The sequence below is a fragment of the Pogona vitticeps genome, chromosome 2 (assembly GCF_051106095.1).
Source record: "Pogona vitticeps strain Pit_001003342236 chromosome 2, PviZW2.1, whole genome shotgun sequence".
NCBI lineage: Eukaryota > Metazoa > Chordata > Lepidosauria > Squamata > Agamidae > Pogona > Pogona vitticeps.
In genome coordinates, this window is record NC_135784.1 from 21,241,019 (window position 1) to 21,261,243 (window position 20,225).

At 48.5% G+C, this 20,225-nt stretch overlaps 2 protein-coding genes across 2 annotated transcripts in view; both read right to left on the bottom strand.

Moving 5' to 3' along the window:
* Window positions 1–204: 204 nt before the first annotated feature.
* Window positions 205–18,805, bottom strand: LOC144583021 (uncharacterized). Its single transcript, XM_078388339.1, has 4 exons — window positions 15,568–18,805; window positions 13,155–13,873; window positions 8,355–8,481; window positions 205–3,087 (listed from the first exon to the last, which is right to left on the bottom strand). Exons 2-4 carry the CDS (start codon window positions 13,797–13,799, stop codon window positions 1,619–1,621), a joined length of 2,241 nt encoding a protein of 746 aa, XP_078244465.1. The 5' UTR covers window positions 13,800–13,873; window positions 15,568–18,805; the 3' UTR covers window positions 205–1,618.
* Window positions 18,806–18,949: 144 nt separating this feature from the next.
* The window catches only part of LOC140704015 (uncharacterized), a 32,261-nt gene continuing 30,985 nt past the window's right edge, over window positions 18,950–20,225 (bottom strand). The window contains 1 exon segment of the mRNA XM_078386823.1: window positions 18,950–20,033. Within this exon segment, the coding sequence (XP_078242949.1) occupies window positions 19,315–20,033 (719 nt within the window). The 3' untranslated portion in view covers window positions 18,950–19,314.

The following is a 20,225-nucleotide window of genomic DNA, read 5'->3' on the forward strand; positions in this document are numbered from 1 at the left end:
CCCTCCTGGAAGGTGAAGCGGGACATATGGTAGACCCGAACTTGTCTATAGACTGTCCGGGTCCATGGAACGCTGGGGAAGGGAACCCGTTCCTGGATGAAGAATGGAAGCTCATTGCTGATGGGTTGTCGGAAGGAGAAAAACGTTGGAATAACTTTGTTGACACCGGTTATTTGTTGAACACTCCAATAAACACCACACCTGTTTCTAAAGTACAAAAATTTCCTGATTTATTCGAACAAAGAAAAGAGCCACAAATCAAACCCTCACAGAGGGGCAAGGCTCAGAACCCACACTCCAGGTTGAAAGAGTTATGGACAGTCAAGGGTTTGGAAGTTATTTTCCATAAGTAATTCATTCCTATTACTCACTAACAGCGGTCGAAAAATTGTTCTACATTACAACACTGGAAAAGGATTTTGTTACATTTTCTGGTGCACTGCTCATTCTTATTTCGCATTTTCTGTAAGTTTGGGGAGGAAAAGAGTCCTTATTGATAAGGTAAGAAATAGGTTCTTTTTACAAAACAACTATTTCAAAGTATCTCAAAGTGCCTGTCAGATATAACTTTTGACATAACTTCTGTAATGGGGCATCCATTACAAGAATGTACAACTTCCATTCTACAATACTTTTGAAAAGTAACATTATATACTTTGTTTACCCAGAACAGTATTTAGTTACAGATCTTGCTTATAGCTAGTTACTTCCAACTCTTGATTCTAAGGACCCATTCCATCTCTCCATTTGCAAATAGTGTCACTTCTTCCACCATTGTTCAATTCAATTATTCCTTTTTTAAAAAATTCTCAACTTCATTTTCTTAACTGCAACGACCTTGCAGTTTTCACTGGCAGGTTCCCTAAGGAATATCCTTTGGGATTTTCTCTGAAATTTAGAGCTAAATATAACTGGGAGTCCCAGCTCTAGAACACCCAAGAAATGAATGGGGTTTACTTAAGTGTTGAACTCACCACAGGGCAATTGATTCAGTGGACTTACTCTAAGTCAGTGGTTCCCGACCTTGGGGCCCCAGATGTTCTTGGACTAAAACTCCGAGAATCCTTCATGACTAGGTGTGCTGACCAGGATTTCAGGGAGTCATGGTCCATGTACATCCAGGGACCCAAGGTTGGGAACCTCAGCCACTGGGCCTTTCCAGCTGTAGGATATTCAAAATACAGTAGGACCCTGCTATCCGTGGGATCAGCATCCACTGGTTAATTTACCTGCTGTCTCTAAATCCTAAATACACGGACCGAATACTTATTGATATGCATATCCAGGGTGCATTTACCGGAACTGGCCACTAGAGCAGGACAGACGATGAAATGTATAGCGTTTAATATTTCGGCTTGGAAACGATCCCCTGTGGATAGCACAGTCGTACTGTAGTACCATCCCGTAAAACTCAGATAGACTATCCAAAAAACATTTTTCTGATGCTCAAGGCATCTGTATGGCCCTTGTCCTACAACGATTCCCAGGTGATCATTCAGGTGAAGTCACTAACTGAAACATTTCCAATGTGGAGGGCTTTCATATGATCGTTATGATTTTTTTCATGTTTCTTCAAGTATTTTGCCGCTTTGAAGCTTTTCCCACACCAAAAGCATTTCTACGGCCTCTCTCCAGTATGAATGATCTGATGGGTTTTTAACTGGTTGATGCGCTTGAAGCTTTTCCCACACTCCAGGCATTTGTGTGGTTTCTCTCCAGTATGAATCCTCCAGTGGTTCATCAGGTTTCCTTGCTGATTGAAGCATTTCCCACACTGAGAGCATTCGTACGGTTTCTCTCCGGTATGAATTATCTGATGGATTTTCAACTGGTTGCTCCGCTTGAAGCTTTTCCCACACTCCAGGCATTTGTGTGGTTTCTCCCCAGTATGAATCCTGCAGTGGCTCCTCAGGTTTCCTTGCTGGCTGAAACATTTCCCACACTGAGAGCATTTGTACGGTTTCTCTCCGGTATGAATCCGCTGATGGACCAACAACCATTTTTTCTGGTTGAAGGACTTCCCGCACTGAGAGCACTTATAAGATTTTGTTTCGCCTCCAGGATGGATGCGTTGGTGTACTTTCAAATATCTTCCAAGGCTGAAGCATTTTCCACATTGAAAACATTTGTATGGTTTAGCTCCAGTATGAATCCTTTGATGTGTATTCAGATTTCTTCTCTGACTGAAGCACTTCCCACACTGAGAGCATTCGTATGGTTTCTCTCCGGTATGAATCCGCTGATGGACCAGCAAAGCTTTTTCCTGGTAGAAGGACTTCCTGCACTGGGAGCACTTATACGGTTTTGCTTCGGCTCCAGTATGGATGCCTTGGTGTGCTTTCAAATATTTTTCCAGGCTGAAGCATTTTCCACATTGATAACATTTGTACGGTTTAGCTCCAGTATGAATCCGTTGATGTGTATTCAAATTTCGTCTCTGACTGAAGCTCTTCCCACACTGATAACACTTGTACATTTTCTCTCCAGTATGAGATTTCTGGTGGATCATCAAATTTCTTCTCTGAGGGAAGCCTTTCCCACACTGAGAACATTCAAACAGCCTTCCCTCACTTTGAATTCCGTAACATTCCCCACTCGCATAATCTTTAGGGTCCTCTTCTGCACGATCATACCGATACACGTCCAAATGATCTCCTTCCACATTTTCCAAAAATTCAGGTTTTATTTCTCCAGTTACCACCCTCTGTTGTTTATCAGAGTATACATTTTCCTGGAATGCTTCTTCTGATGTGACACATTCATTATGGTTCTTTCTGGTATGGATCCTGTCAGGTTCTGATTTGCAAGGAAACTTTGGGCTGTATTTGAGGGTTGTGGGTGTTTCCTCCCTCGTAGGCATTTTGGAAGGCTGGCATACTGTAGCTGTAAGATGGTCCCTGAACTCATTAGGTTCCTTATCTCTCTCTGCTGACTGATCCTCTTTCAATCCACATTCTTCCTCACCTATCTCAGTTCTCTTCAGCAGGTTCACTTCGCTTGCCGGGGCAGCGGTTCTGGGGACATCCATCGGCTCATTTCTTTCCCACTGAGGATTCTCCATCTTGACCTGCCTTCCCATCGTGTCATCTGCAAAGAAAGAATAATTTTGCTCATTCTTAGGACTCCAGAGAAAGGCTCTGTAGCAGCGGTTCCCAACCTTGGGTGCTCAGATGTTTTTGAACTATAGCTGCCAGAAATCCTGTCCAGCACAGCTAGTGGTGAAGGCTTCTGGGAGTTGTAGTCCAAGAACATCTGGGGATCCAAGGTTGGGAATCAGTTATTTTTGTTAATTTTTTGGTGAGTGCACCAACGTCAAGAAAGGGACACAGCTGGGCAATCCGCCAAAAAAGGAAATAGGCAGTGCGGACCACGGACGCCACCTGCGTTTCCATGGTGAGAGTCGGGTCCAGATGTATCCCCAAGCTGCAAACTTCATTCTTAGCAGTGGGAGTCACCCCCCAAAAAAGAGAGGGAGTTTCCCAAACCACTGACAGTGCGTCCACCCACCTTCAGGACCTCTGTCTTGTCCAGGTTCAGCCTCAGCCCATTTTCCTGCATCCACTGCTGTATAAACGGCAGACAGCGCTGCAGAGACAGAACAGCATCCTCTGTGGTTGGAAAGAAGGAGATGTAGAGCTGAGTGTCATCAGCATACAGATGGCACGATGCTCCACATCCCCTGATGACCCCACCAGCGGCCTCATATAGATGTTAAACAGGTTTGGGGAGAGGGTCGAGCCCTGCGGAACCCCACAGTTGAGGCTCCACGGGGCCGAGACCCTCTCCCCAAGTTGTACTCTCTGAAGACGATTCCCCAAGAAGGATCGGAGCCAGTCCAACGCCAGTCCACCAATTCCCAGCTTGGAGAGCCTCCCCAGGAGGATGCCGTGGTCGACGGTGTCAAATGCAGCTGAGATATTGAGGAGGACCAACAGAGACATTTTCCCTCTGTCAGACTCCCTCAATACCTCATCTAACAGGGTGAACAATGCCATTTTTGTACCATGGCGTGGCCTGAAGCCCGACTGGAATGGATCCAGGGCGTTCGTTTCATCCAAATGCGCCTGAAGCTGATCAGCCACCACCCTCTCGACCACTTTACTAATGAAAGAAACATTGGCGACGAGCCTATAATTGCCAATATCGTCCGCTGCCAAATTCAGTTTCTTTCTTATGGGTCTCCTTGAGGGCGGGGGGAACCCTGCCATCACGGAAAGACCCATTAATTATTGCTGTGGCCCATTCTGTTGTTATAGGCCTGGCTGCTTTGATTAGCCAGGCTGGGCAAGGGGCAAGAGTAGAGGTGGTGGCCCAGCAGTGGTCAAGCACTTTGTCTACAATATCTGGCGTCACAGGCTGAAAGAGATCAAAACTTACTGGGCAAGGCGGAGGGCTGGATGTCTCTGCTCGATCCACTGTATCCAAAAAAGGAGAAAGCTCCAGGCGGATGGTCTCCACTTTAGATTTTAAAAATGCTGCAAATTGGTCGGGTGAGATACTAGAGGGAGGGAGGCCCGTCACTTCGACCAATTCCGGATAGGTTGCGGACTATATGGAAAAGTTCCGCCTGCTGATTTGAAGCCTTGCTTATCCGGTTAGCGAGGTGAGCTCAACTAGCAGCCCTTATCTTGGCAAGATAACGGTTAGTCACGACCCTAACAGCTATCTTATTGTGATCCGTTGGTTTCTGTCTCCAAATGCACTCTAGCCTTCTCATGGTTTTTGCTTCATCGCTCGTAGCTCCTGATTCAACCAGGGTGCTGGCCGAGCTCTGCATTGGAGAGGGCGTTTAGGAGCGATCGTGTCTACAGACCTGGTAGCTGCTGTGCACAAGCCATCAACCAGAGCCTCGACAGGAGCGCCAGCCAGTTCAACCGGAATCCTCTCTTTTGGTTAATAAAGGAGGTGGTCGATTTGCCCCCTCATTTGTAATAGTCAAAATCCTATTAATTAGGGTCACTGGGGTATCAAACTAATCCCTGTAAATTCTGGGAGGTGAATTTATCCTCTCACTGAAAGGTCGAATCTGCATTTCCCATAGGAATGCATTGAAAACCATTTAATTCGTATCTGCTCTTTTCCGTCCATAGAAACTAATGGGAAGCTGCTATTCCGCCTTCTGCCACTAGTGGGGGATATTTTTTTCTTAGGTCAAGAAAAGTTCAGGAAAGGAGGAGGGGCAGGGAACAGTTTTAAAAGCATTTTTGAAATCTTTTTTTTTTTCAATGAAGCCAATTTTAAAGCATGTTTTAAAAAGCATGTTGTGCTGATTGACCCAGGCTTTGCTAGCCAGAATGCCTGACCCACAGAATTATTCAGCACAAAGAAACACAGGCAGGAGTCTTTTCGGTTTGTACGTCGATTTTTCGTTTGCAAGTCGAAATGGAATTTTGCGACCAGAGAAGTACGTAAGTCGAAAGGTTCGTATGTAGAACCGTTTGTAAGTCGAGACCCCACTGTAATTTTTAACAGTCAAAATCCTATTAATCAGGTCCACTGGTGTATTAAGCAATCCCTGTAAATTCTGAGAGCTAAATTTATCCTGTCACTGAAAGAATGTCAGTGTAGGCATTGCCTGTTGTGCGCTGATTCAGCTTGGCACACAGCGAACACGTCTGCTGACTTCTTCACTTCCAGCAATTCACCACTGAGATTTACAACCACGACACCTGGTTCCCATCCTTCTCTGCTACCTGTTTCCTTACTTAACAACAACAATAATAAAGAGACCGAAAATGGTCTATTTCTGACACCGGTTCATCGTCCTGGCAGGGGTAGCCGACAAAGCTGAAGGGCTGAGGGATGAAAACAGCCAGGATCCTGCCTTCAAGGGAAAGATGCCTGAGGCAAAGCCAGAAGATGATGACTAATATTCATCATCCCACTCTTATTCTGTCAATATTGTTGCTTTTCCACACACATTTCCACAGGAGAGCTATATTTTAAGCAAAAAAGCCTGGAACGGAATATAACTCATGGATGTATTGGTTCTTTTCAGGTACAGGAGAATTCCCATATCCAGAGGGAGATCTGGTTCCAAGACCCCACCCACCAAGAGAGGCTGAAAAACAGGGATTATACTGAACACTACTACAGTGGTGCCTTGCAAGATGAAATTAATCCGTACCACGGTTAATGCCGTCTAGCGAAAATTTCATCTTTTGAAGCGCGTTTTCCCATAGGAATGCATCGAAATTTAATTAATGCATTCCTATTGGGGGGGGGGGGAAGTCAGAAACAAAAAAAAGTCAGCAAAAAGTTACTTACCAGGTACAGTGGACTGAACCAGCTCCTCATGGTGCCTTTGTAGCCCCGGAACAGCCTGAAAAAAGACTGCCAAACAGAGGAGACTCGGGCAAACAGCAGGGAGCCGGCAGCCATTTTGTGGTCGTCTCTGCTCCTGTCCTCCCTCTCCCCACCTCTCAGCTGATGGGTGCTGGGTCTAAGAGGCTTTTTCCCTGCTAGGCAAGCCTCTGGAAGACTCTTAGACCTAGCGCCCATCAGCTGAGAGGCGAGGAGAGGGGGGGCAGGAGCAGAGATGACCAGAAAATGGATGCAGGCTCCCTGCTGGTTGCCGAGTCTCAGCTGTTTGGTACTCTTTTTCAGGCTGTTCCAGGGCTACATGGTAAGTGACTTTTTGCTGACTTGTTTTTGTTTCTGACATTTTTCCCCATAGGAACACATTAATTAAATTTCAATGCATTCCTATGGGAAACGTGCCTTGCAAGACAAAAAATATCACAAGACAGCCCATCTTGCGAGGCACCAAAAATCTCTCAAGACCCCTTCATCTTGCGAGGTTTTTTGTCCTGCAAGGCACCACTGTATAACAGTGAAAGCTATGTACAGTGGAGTCTCGACTTACGGTTGGTTCCACTTACGTACTTTTCGACCTACGGACTTCTCCGGCCGCAGTTTTACTTCGCCTTGCGGCTGGAGAATCGACCTACGGAGGCGGAGAAAGGCTTTCCGTTTTCCCGCCTCCCCGTTCCAGTCTGCAGGCCGTAGATTGTGCCTTGGGATATCTTCCAGGGCTGCTCCGCTGCCATGGAAGGCATCTCGGAGGCCCCCCCCTCCCACCGCTGATAGTGCTTCGGAGCCACTATCGGCGGCGGGGGGGGGGAACCTCCGGATGCCTTCCAGAGAAGCCTTGCAAGGCATCCAAAGGTCACCCCCTGCCGCCGCTGTTGCTGAAAGCCGAGCCGGGCAATCCCAGCCATGCTCAGACTCCCAGGAATCCAAGCATGGCTGGGATCCCCTGGTGCGGCATGGCTCCCAGCTGCAGCGGTGGGAGACCTCCAGATTCCTTCTAAGGCTTCTCTGGAAGGCATCCGGAGGTTCCCCCCTGCTGCCGCCGCTGGGAGCCTTTGGAGGTATCAAAGGGCTTTCCTCCTGACATCGGGAAGCCGTTTGAGACCTCTGAAAGCAAAAAGGCAGGGAGAAGGGGCGGGAAATTCAAATTTCCTACCCTTTCTCCCTGCCTTTTTGCTTTCGGAGGTCTCAAACGGCTTCCTCCAATGTCGGGAGGAAAGCCCTTTGAGACCTCCGAAGGCTTTCAGCGGTGGTGGCGGGGGACCACCGGATGCCTTCCCCGCCTCCATGGGAGGCCTCCAGAGGTCCCCCCCCCCCCACTGATGCAGGCTTTCCCAGGGTGGACGGGCCTACCAGGGGAGGGTGTTCCCCTGTAGGCCCTGTCTACTGGCTGGGAAAGCTTGGTAGACCGGGCCTGCCGGGGGAAGCCCTCCCCTGGTAGGCCTGTTCAACCTGGGAAAGCCTGCGCCGGTGGGGGAGCTCCGAAAGGCCTCCGGCAGCTGCGCCAAAGCCCTTGGAGTCCTCCAGAAGTGGCGATAGCGGCAGTGGGGGAGCTCCGAGAGGCCTCCGGCAGCAGCGCTGAAGCCCTCGGAGTCCTCCAGCAGCGGTGATGGCGGCAGCAGGAGACCCCTGGAAGGCTTCAGAAAAGTAAGCTTTCATTTCTAAAATGTTATTTCAACTTTGTGTGGGGGAGGAGGTTTCTTGGGCGGGTTACGGATTAAATGGTTTTCAATGCATTCCTATGGGGAATGCATTTTCGACCTGCGTACTTTTTAACCTACAGACTCTGTTCCAATACGGATTAATTCCGTAGGTCGAGACCCCACTGGGGGATTTTTCTTTTATTTCTTTTAATATTTTCAGACCGTTGATAAGTGAATCTATGGATACTGACTCAATGGATAAAGAGTCCTACTGTATATGGGCTCAGAATTGGAACAGAGGTTCTCTTCTTTTCGCTTATCTGCTTCCCCCCCCTTAGTTCTACAAATGGGAAATCAAATGAGCAGATGTGGAGGAGACCAGAGCAAAAATATCCTTACCCAAAGAGTCGACAGTCTCACCCTCTTCCTGAAGAACCTGCCAGAATACGGTCTGACTGCTTGGCTTGATCAGATCCTGGTGGCTCTTGAACAAAGACGGGCACGTTTCCTTGGCGACCATCAGACCCTGTACAGATGGGGGAAAATGGGAGCCATTTCCTTTCAGGTAAGACTTTGTCATGGGAGGAGGAGGAGGAGGAGGAGAAGGAGAAGGAGAAGAAGGAGAAGGAGAAGAAGAAGAAGAAGGAGGAGGAGGAGGAGGAGGAGGAGGAGGAGAAGAAGAAGAAGAAGAAGAAGAAGGAGGAGGAGGAGGAGGAGGAGGAGGAGGAGGAGGAGAAGAAGAAGAAGAAGAAGAAGAAGAAGAAGAAGAAGAAGAAGAAGAAGAAGAAGAAGAAGAAGAAGAAGAGGAAGAAGAAGAAAACAAAACACAACAGAAAACCATATAATTGACAGCAGGAAGCCCGCCTAAAAGCATCCATGGAACAAATATTTGAAAAAGATGCGTTTACTCATGATTTTTGCAGTCCCCTAGGCATGAGGATGGCTAATCTTCCCTGCATCCTTTCAGTTTGAGCCTCCAGCCGCAACCGTTTAAAGAGGAAGGATAACGGTACCCTTGAAACCTTCTCCCTACTATCTCAACATGGCTCCAACCCATGGAGATAGATCTACAAGAGGACCGTGGTATCCGTGGGGGATCAGTTCCAAGCCCCGATCTCCGTAGATGCCGGGAAATCGTGGAAAATACAGTGGTGCCTCGCTTAATGGGCGCCCTGTTTAACGATGAATCCGCATAGCGACAAAGATTTTGCGATCACATTGTGATGTTTTAAATGGGTAAAAATCACTCTGCGATGATCGGTTTGCTGTTTCTCTTACCGATTACCGCATAGCGATGATTTTCCAACAGCTGATTGGCGGTTCCAAAATGGCTGCCGGGTAAAAAAAATGGCCGCCCGTTGTGTTTTCGCCCGGATTCCTCGTTTACCAGGCAGCGAAAATGACCGCCATATGGAGGATTTTCACCTTAAGGTGAGTTTTAAGCCCACAGGAATGAATTAAACGGGTTTTAATGCATTCCTATTGGCTTTTTATTTTCGCATAGCGACGAAATTGCTTTGCAGCGATTTTTGCTGCACGGATTATCATCGCTATGCGAGGCACCACTGTACCATATGTTATACATACGGTAGCATGGTTTCTGGCTCTCCCTAGTGTCCAGTTCTGGTAAATACACAATGGAAATACATATACAGTGGTGCCTCGTATAACGAGTGCCCCGTTTAACGACAAATCCGCATACCGATGCGGATTTTGCGATCGGAAAAGCGATCGCATAGCGATGTTGCCTATGGGGAAAAATCGCTTTGCGATGTTTTCCCCATAGGCACCATTTTCCCCCAGCTGAGCGGCGGGAGCCTCCCAAGGAGCGCTCCCGCAGCTCAGCTGGGGGAAAATGCCTGCGGTGGCCTCGGAAGGACCCTTCTGAAGGGTCCTTCAGAGGCCACCGCCGGGATTCCCCTTCCCCGCGGTCGGCTTCCCCGGCCATGGTCGGACTGTCAGGAGTCCGACCATGCCTGGGGTAGTCGGCTGCGGGTGGGATCCAAGCCGCGGGGAGGGGGTGGAAGGCTCTTCAGCAACTGCCGAGGCTCGGATCCAAGCCTCGGCGGCTGCCGAAGAGCCCATCTATGCCTCCGATCCTCTCCCCACAGCTTGGATCCAAGCCGCGGGGAGGGGGTGGAAGGCATGGCCGGGCTCTTCAGCAACTGCCGAGGCTTGGATCCAAGCCTCGGCGGCTGCCGAAGAGCCCATCCATGCCTCCGATCCTCTCCCCACAGCTTGGATCCAAGCCGCGGGGAGGGGGTGGAAGGCATGGCCGGGCTCTTCAGCAACTGCCGAGGCTTGGATCCAAGCCTCGGCGGCTGCCGAAGAGCCCATCCATGCCTCCGATCCTCTCCCCACAGCTTGGATCCAAGCCGCGGGGAGGGGGTGGAAGGCATGGCCGGGCTCTTCAGCAACTGCCGAGGCTTGGATCCAAGCCTCGGCGGCTGCCGAAGAGCCCATCCATGCCTCCGATCCTCTCCCCATAGCTTGGATCCAAGCCGCGGGGAGGGGGTGGAAGGCATGGCCGGGCTCTTCAGCAACTGCCGAGGCTCGGATCCAAGCCTCGGCGGCTGCCGAAGAGCCCATCCATGCCTCCGATCCTCTCCCCATAGCTTGGATCCCAGCCATGGGGGGAGGGTCGGAAGCATAGCCGGACTTCAGCCGGCTAAGAGGCCAGCGATCGGGCAGGAGGAGGTGGGAAGTTTCCCCCAACCCCTCCTGAGCGAACGCCGGGTTTTCAGCCGGCTAAGAGGCTGGCGATCGGGCAGGAGGTGGTGGGGGAATCTTCCCACCTCCTCCTGCCTGATAGCCGGCCTCTTAGCCGGCTGAAGTCCAGCTATGCCTCCGATCCTCTCCCCACGGCTTGGATCCAAGCTGCGGGGAGGGGGTGGAAGGCATGGCCGGGCTCTTCGGCAACTGCCGAGGCTCGGATCCAAGCCTCGGTGGCTGCCGAAGAGCCCATCCATGCCTCTGATCCTCTCCCCACGGCTTAAAGCCTCCCCGCTCCGCCTACCCCGAATGTTCTCGGACACCTGGAAGTCCGAGAACGGCTGGGGAAAGCGGCGCGGGGAGGTTTCAAGCATCGGGGACAGTGTGGGGGGGATCGGGAAGGCTTGAAGCCTACCCGCGCCGCTTACCCAGGCCGTTCTCGGACTTCCAGAAGTCCGAAAACGGCCTGGGTAAGCGGCGCGGGTAGGCTTCAAGCCTTCCCGATCCCCCCCACCCTGTCCCCGATGCCGGTAGCCTACCCCAGCCGTTCATCCCACCCGCCGCCGGTTACCCTTGGGTAACCGGCAGCAGGTGGGATCCAAGCCCAGGATGCCTGAAAGGCATTCCAATCCCACCACCCTCCCCCCGCGGCTTGGATCCGAGCCGCAGTGGTTACCCCAGCCATGGCCGGACTCTAGGGAGTCAAGCCATGGCTGAGTTAGCCGCCCTGGGTCAGATCCAAGCCGCGGAGGGAGGGAGAAAACCGGATAATCCATTCCTATTGGAACGGATTAACCGGTTTCCAATGCATTCCTATGGGAAATGGTGCTTCACATAACGATGTTTTCACATAACGATTTTTTTTTTGGAACCAATTAACATCGTTATGTGAGGCACCACTGTACATACAATGGTGCCCTGGATAATGAGCGCTTCATTTAACGACGAATCCGCATAGCAATGTGTTTTTTGCAATCGTTGTTGTGATCGCATTGCAATGTTTCGCTTACCGATTTTCGCATAGCGATGTTTTAAGAATCGCTGATCAGCGGTTCCAAAATGGCCGCCGGGTTAAAAAAATGGCAGCCTGCTGTGTTTTCGTGCCCTTTCCTCGCTTACCAGCGAAAATGGCGGCCGCATGGAGGATTTTTGTAGAACTGTGAGTTTTTTGCCCATAGGAACACATTAAACGTGTTTTAATGCATTCCTATGGGCTTCTTTGTTCCGCATAGCGACAAATCCATATAGCGATGATTTTTTCGGAACGTATTATCGTCACTATGCGGGGCACCACTGTATTTGTTTTTAAATTTATTTAATATTTTGAGTCAGCGGATAAGTGGATAAGTGGATACTGATAATCACAGACAGTTGGGTCCTCCTGTACATCCAAAACTCAGAAGGGCAACTGGTGTCCAAGAAGCCACATGTGCTCTCTAATGGATCTGATCTAATCTGATCTTGAGATGTCTAATCTGGCCATGGCGACAGATGCCTTAAATTCCTTCCAATTTGGATTACTGCAATGCGTTCTATGTGGAACTGTTTTAAGCAAAAGACCGGTAACTTCAGAAACTTGAAAATGCTGCAGCCAAATGGTTAACTGGAGCTGGTGGCTAAAGGGACACATAACTCCCCTGTTACGGTAACTCCACTGGGTACCGGGCCATTTCCCGAAGCAACTTGAGTCCAAGCTACCTGGGATTGTATCTCCTTATATGAACCTGTGTGGGTTGTAGGATCATCAGGGGAGGCCTTTGGCTCAGCCCCACCACCTTCATGGGCCCACCTGATGAGGACCTTCTCGGTGGCTGTTCCCAGACTTTGGAACTGCCTCCCACTGGAGGACAGACTGGCCCCTCTTTGCTATCCTTCCGCAAGCAGGCCAAGACCTTTTGATTCACAGTCTTTCTCTCAATAACTGGCTGCCTACAAGGGCTTTGAGGGAAGGGGAAAGAAACGGGTCTGTAATGTTTTTGTGGGGGTTTTCAATGTGCTTTTCAAACTGTTTCAAACTTGCATGTCTCTACCAGTATTAATATTATGCTTGTTTAACTATTTTTAAGACTCTAACCATTAATTGTTTTGTAGCTTTTCACTGAATCTGTGAATAACGGAGTGGGAAGGGACCTCTAAGGGCATCCAAATCAAAGCAGATTTGACAGAGCGTTGCCCAATTATTTCTTGAAAATTGCATCCAGTGTTTGTTTTAATAAGGCTTGGGTCCTTTTCAAGAGAAAGGAGAGGTATCCATATTTTAAAATAAAAATATAAATAAAAGCCATATTTACTAAAATGGCAATCCACGCAATAATAAAAATAGAGAAAAAAAAATTGTGTATGTAGCAATTAGACCAAGGTAACAAACTTCATCTTATTTGGAATGGCGCTTAACAGGTGATATTGAACTGACCTTGAAGTAGTGTTATAAATTTTGTTATCCTAATCCACGTTCTGTGCTCTCTTAAGCAATACACAGGATCTCACCTGCCACTTTGCTCTCTCAGCCCCTTCCTGGCTAATGAGAAAGTCCTCCACCAGGGCCACAGCCTGGGAACACGTGTCTGGCCCTCCTGCCCGGATCCAGCCCTGGAGGTCCGGGGGAAGGCTAGCCAGGAACTGCTCCAGGATCAGCAGCTCCAGGATCTGCTCCTTGCTGCGTCTCTCCGGCCTCAGCCACCGGTGGCAAAGTTCTTGGACTTGGCTGTGAAGCCTCCGGGGGTCTTCCACCTCCTGGCAGGAGAAGTCCCTGAAGTGCTGGCGTCTCACCTCCATCCTCAGGGCATCCCCTCGCAAGATGGCAGCCTTCACTTTCCCATAATCCTCCCTGTCTCCGGCTTCCAGGCTCTGAAAGGCTTCCTCTGCTTCCCCATGAAGTGCTGGCAGGAGCCGGGCCACCCACTCCCCTTTGGGCCAATGGCAGGCGTTGGCCACTTCCTCGAAGGAGGCCAGGAAGGCCTTGGCATCGTCCCACGGGGCAGCCTCGGAGATCACGGGCTTTTCCCCTCTTCTAGAACTGGGCTCCAACATCTCCAGAAACTCCTGCCACTGGGCTTCCCAGCGCTGCTGGAGCCCCTTCTCGGCTTCCTTCTTGACCTCTTGCCATCTTCCCCAACAGCCTGCCTCTGCCATAAGCTCAGCCCGGACTCCGAACGTAGCTGCTGCTCCTATCCTTCTTTGGCCTCTTCACTGCTTTTCTGTACCATCTAGAATAAGAGTATTTGCAAGTGAGATCTTCTGTTGCAGAATATCTTAGAGAATAACTGAAGGCTCATAGCCTTTGGAAAAGAATATTTCTGAAAAACCAGAAAAACATTCTAACCCATTTTCTACTTTAAAGGAATGACACAGAGTAACAACCAGTGGAAAGGTGCATGGTCCAAAGGGTAAGTAATAATTATTATAATAATCTTAGAACTACAAGAAATTAACAGGAAAGATGGGAGTAAATTATTGGGAAGATGAGTCATGAAGTTGAATCTTCACAGATATAGTAAAGTAAATGGTGGAAAAAACAAATAATGGATAATATGTCTGTAAGTTTTAAGGGAAATTGTTGTTAAATAATGTATAGATGGTATTGACCACCAGTGAAGTTTAATATGTTAAATAAAAATGTATCATCTCTGTGCTAAAAGTGCAAATAAGAAAAAAGGCTGTATTTACATACGTGGTGGTCCTGCAAAATAATGGATAATGATTTCTAAAGAGACTAGGGAAATAATTAGTGCCGATATACAAATGTCTTCAATAACTGCCTTCTTGAACATGATTAATAATAACAAAGGGAAGAAAGAAGGAAGGGAATTAATTATCATAAGAATGTCTTTGGTGAGGTTGATATTTGCAAAGAATTGGAAAAGTCATAACCAAGTTAATGTTGAGGAATGGTACATAGAATGTGGAATAGGGCCATTCATGATAAATTGACTTGTGACATGAAAATCAAAACAGGAATATCAAAAAGTAATAATTTTAAAGAAAAATGGAATACATTATAATACAGGATATGTGTTTCAGGAAGGAAAGGGGCATAGACCAGGAGAAGAATCCGTGTGTTTCTGGAAAGAAAGGGGCAATGTGGAATGAAAAAAATAAAGAATATGAATCTGATCCCAAGGGGGAGGGTGGCACAGGGTTGAGAAATGAGAGTATGTTTAATTTTGTTTAACTTTAAGTAGATTTAATGTAGTGCGCTGTAAATTTGTGGTTTTATTACTTTCTTTTTCTCTTTTAATTAAAAAAAGAACTGCAGAGCTGGAAGTGAACCTGTAGATCATCAAGTCCAACCCCTCTCAAGGAAGCCCAGTGGGGGAAATAACCTCTGGCTCCACACCCTGAGGCCTAAACCACTGAGCGATCAAGATTGATGCTGGGTCCCATGGCAGAGCTCCTTGGTTGAGAGAAGCCAGAGGTTGGGAGTTCGATTCCTCCCTGTGCCTCCTTCGGGAACCGCCAGCCTGGGTGGTCTCGGACAAGCTGCGCCGTCCCAAGAGGGGCCCCCCCAAAAAAGAAGGGAAGGATCCACCACTTCTAAATCTTCTCTCTCTCTCTGGAAACCCCTGAAAATGGCTGCCATAAATCAGAATAAACAGGGACTGTGTGGAAGAGGGTGAGTCCCCGTGGCCTGCCTGGCCAGCTTGTTGTCCGCCCTGACTCTCTCGGAGGCTGCTTGGGGCGCCCCCTCAGGCAGTGGGGTCACCTCCGCAGTCCTGGGAAAGCCCCACATCGCTTTTTACTCGCAAGGAAGTTTGGCTCCCAACTCAGGGCAAAGCAAGGCCTGCCCGAGTTTCCCCGGGAGGGGGGGAGAGGGCGAATAAAAGGGCGAAAACGCCTCTCCAGCCCCCTCTGGCGCCTCTCTGGGCCCGTCGGAGCCTCCCTGTGTCATTGAAGATCCTACCGGAAGCGACGAGGAGGCTTGTCTGACTCGGTCGGCTTGCTTGCTTGCTGGCCTGTTGTCTCTTCCTCTTTCTCTCTGGGCTCCTTAGCTTCGTCGGGGTGGCCACCCGAGGCTCCGAACCTAACCGGGAAGGTGGCCCCTTCCTGGGCTTTGGAGATGGGGAGGCGGTGACTCTTCCCTGCTGCGGAAATCCCCGCCTTTTCTCTCTCGCCTTCCTCCTCCTCCTCCTCCTCCTCTTCCTTGGTACAGAAAGGCCTGTCAGGCTTCACACGGGCGCCCCCTCTTGGGCGACGCCATCGTTACACCTTCCCTCTCCTTTTCCCTCTATTTACCTAAAAAGGTGCAAGACTCACACAGAAATATATATTTATTTCCCAAACTCAAGCCTTGGTGACTGCGAGACAGGAGGGAAGAAGGATTCCCCCCCCTCGCTGGAGAGCCGTCCCTCCTTCACATTGAAGAGAAGGAAAAAGTAATCCAACCAACCTCAGGACCCACAAAGACTCAGCAGCAGCGAGGGACAGACACGGAGGGGATGGGAAAAGAGATGCAAAGGATGACATTAGGAAGGGCTCAGGGGGAAACGGCAGGAAAAAAGAGGAAGAAGAGTGTGGGGGAACCCACTCAGTGGATATGGGGGTCTACGGTCTTACACAGGAATGAATGCCCCAGAGTTGAAGCAAATCAAGAGGATTTCAGCCTTTGCTGCGTGTTAACTTGTTGTTGTTGTTTAGTCATTAAGTCGTGTCCAACTCTTCGTGACCCCATGGACCAGAGCACGCCAGGACCTCTCGTCTTCCACTACTTCCCAGAGTTGGGTCACATTCACGTTGGCAGCTTCGGTGACACTATCCAACCATCTCATCCTCTGTCGTCCCCTTCTCCTCTTGCCTTTACTTTTTCCCAGCATAAGGGGCTTTTCTCTTCTCATGAGATGGCCAAAGTATTGGAGCCTCAGCTTCAGGATCTGTCCTTCCAGTGAGCACTCAGGGTTGATTTGATTCAGAATGGATAGGTTTGATCTCCTTTTGGAGTGCAGGAGACTTTCAAGAGTCTCCTCCAGCACCACAATTCAAAAGCATCAGTTCTTCAGCGGTCAGCCTTCTTTATGGTCCAGCTCTCACTTCCATATATCACTACTGGAGAAACCATAGCTTTGACTATGCAGACCTTTGTTGGCAAGGTGATGTCTCTGCTTTTTAAGATGCTGTTTAGTTACAACTGTAAAATCTTTAGTTAACACAAATTAAATATTGATTCATATGTTGACTTCTGAAGACTGTGGGATTTAAAACACAAAGCCTCACTTGCCACTTTCCTGCTTTGGTCCCTTGGTGACTCATGAGGAAGTCCTCCACCAGGGTAACACGTCTGTGGCCTTCCTGCCCGGATCCAGCCCTGGAGGTCCGGGGGAAGGCTGGCCAGGAACTGCTCCAGGATCAGCAGCTCCAGGATCTGCTCCTTGCTGTGTCTCTCCGGCCTCAGCCACTGGTGGCAAAGCTCCAGGACTTGGCTGTGAATTTTTTGGGGATCTTCAGCTCCCTGGCAGCAGGTGCCGGAAGTGCTGATGCTGTTTTTCTGTCTTCAGGGCATCCCTTTGCAAGATGGCGGCCTTCACTTCCCTGTAATCCTCCCCGTCTCTGGTTTCCAAACTTTGAAAGGCCTCTTCCTCTATGCCATTGAGTGCAGCCGGGCTGCCCACTCTTCCCTTGGCCACTGGCAGGCTTTGGCTACTTGGTCAATGGAAGTCAGAAGATCCTAGGCATCATCCCATTTTGTAGAAAGAGGCAGCAATGTCTTCAAGAACTCCTGACACTGGGTTTCCCAGCGATGCTGCATCTCCTTTTACAATGCCCTTTTCCTCTTTGGCACAGCACCCCAACCTAGGAACTGGGCTATCCTGGGGACTTTTCTTGCTCTGACTGGTCTATATTGATCTTCTGGGCGTGCTGATCTTTGCTTCTTTCGTGCTTCGGAGTTTCTTCCTCAAACCTTGGGTCAGAGTTCTCACCAGGGTGCAAAAGCAGGCAAAATGGATGCTGAAGCTTCCCATCATGCAGTCACAATTATGCTGAAAACAGAGGTGGTTGTAAAGAGACCCAGTTAAGACTCCTCAGGGAAGTTGATTTGAGGCCAAATCCTTTCCATCTGAATCCTGCTGCAACAATGGGGAATAAAAAGCCACAGGATCTCCCTTCCCCTTGGGGACTTCTAGCCTTCCAGAGTCAGTCAGATGTCTTTGGTGCCTCGAGTTTTAAAATGCCCTCACCACTCACAGCTTGGCTCCCTCTCTTTAACTCTACTTGGGAGCCCCCCAGATCTGTGGGAGTACAATTCCCATCTCTGAACCACTATCCTCCTTGCTTATACCTTCACTGCCTTTCCTTTCTTGCTCAAATTTCTCCAGGGGACTGGAAGCCAGAATTAACCCTTTGGGGCACAGGAAACCAAAGAGAGAGAAGGCAACTTGGGTCTGTGTGTGTTTGTGTTCCTGGAGGCCTAGGTTTTGACATTGCATTTGCACAATTAAAACTAGTGTGCCAGCTGCGACCGTTCCTTGAGAGGTCTCATCCAGCCATGGTGACACATGATTACTAAGACACACTCTATGTGGGGCTGCCGACGGAAAGTCTGGAAAGGTTGGCGGGTCCATAAGGCAGCAGCCAGACTGCAGACTGGAGGTGGGCACCGGGATCAAACAACTCCCTTCATTACGGCAGCTCCTCTGCCTGCCCATCAGTTTCCGGGCACAAATCAAAGTGTTGGCTTCAACCCATAAAGATCTAAGCTGCCTTTCTATACTCAGTTTTTAGCTTTAACTGTTGCCTTTCAACGATGCAAGCCTCCTTGGGTTTTTTTAAAGTACAATGGCAGGGTTAAAATAATTTAATCCAACCAAATAAATAAAAAATGAACTTGCTAACTTCTTCCTCTCACTAGAAATACACTTCACCCGTGCCTTGGGACCAGCGAACCCTCCCTCCCTCCCTCCCGCTGTTGTTAATCCGTGATATTCTATGTGCCCTGAAAAGATTAACAAACAAACCACTCAGATACTGAGATTTTCTCTGTACAGTTTAAAAGCACCTCAGCTGAAGCAGAAAATCTATCCAGTAAATTCCAGGGAAGGAAGGATCTGGTTACCTGCCCCAGGAGACCATTGCAAAGGGTGGCTCTTCAATGAGAGCCATACGAGAAAGGAACGCCACTGCTGGAAAGGACTTTTGCAAAGCAAAGCAATGGCCTTCCCGTTTTCCAAGCCTTAGACATTTCTTTCCTTTGAGAAATAATGGCAGCACGGCTCATAAGGAATTGTTTAAATCAAGAATATCATGTCTGTAGAGATTTAGCAACACTGTAAACTAAGGGAAGACTCAAGACATTTTTATAATGGAAACATTATATTTTTTAAAAAATGCAAAAGTGGTACGTGCCGATGCTCCCTATACCCAGTGAGGCAAAATAAATTACCCTGTACAAGATTCATGGTGATTTAGTTTTTTTAAAGTGAGAGGGACAAGGCTCAGAACTCACACTCCAGATTGAGAGAGTTACTGACACTCAAGAGTTTGGAAGTTATTTTCCATAAGTAATTCATTTCTATTACTCATTTATAGCATTCGAAAAATTGTTCCACATTACAACAGTGGGAAGGGGTTTTGTTACAGTATTTGGTGCTCATTGTGTTTTTGTAATTTTCTGTAAGTTTGGGGAGAAAATGACTCCTTATTGATTCTGGATGCTCATTCAGGTGACGTCACTAACTGAAACATTTCCAACATGGAGGCCTTTCATATGATTGTTATGAATCTTTTCATGTTTCTTCAAGTATTTCTCCACTTTGAAGCTTTTCCCACACGAAAAGCACTTGTACGGTCTCTCTCCAGTATGAATTACCCGATGGGTTTTCAACTGGCTGCTCCACCCGAAGCTTTTCCCACACTCCAGGCATGTATGTGGTTTATCTCCAGTATGAATCCTCCAGTGGTTCATCAGGTTTCCTTGCTGACTGAAGCATTTCCCACACTGAGAGCATTCATATGGTTTGTCTCCGGTATGAATCCGCTGATGGATCAGCAAAGCTTTTCCCTGGTTGAAGGATTTCCCACACTGAGAGCACTTATATGGTTTTGTTTTGGCTCCAGTATGGATGCCTTGGTGTCTTTTCAAATATTTTTCCAGGATGAAGCATTTTCCACATTGACAACATTTGTATGGTTTGGCTCCAGTATGAAGCCGTTGATGTGTATTCAAATTTCGTCTCTGACTGAAGCTCTTCCCACACTGATAACACTTGTACGGGATCACTCCAGTATGAGATTTCTGGTGGATCATCAAATTTCTTCTCTGAGGGAAGCCTTTCCCACACTGAGAGCATTCAAACAGCCTTCCCTCACTTTGCAGAATCCTTAGGGTCCTCTTCTGGACGATCGCACCGATACATGTCCAAATGATCTCCTTCCACATTTTCCAAAAATTCAGGTTTTATTTCTCCAGTTACCACCCTCTGTTGTTTATCAGAGTATACATTTTCCTGGAATGCTTCTTCTGATGTGACACATTCATTGTGGTTCTTTCTGGTAAGGATCCTGTCAGGTTCTGATTTGCAAGGATACCTTCGGCCGCATTTGAGGGTTGTGGGTGTTTCCTCCCTTGTA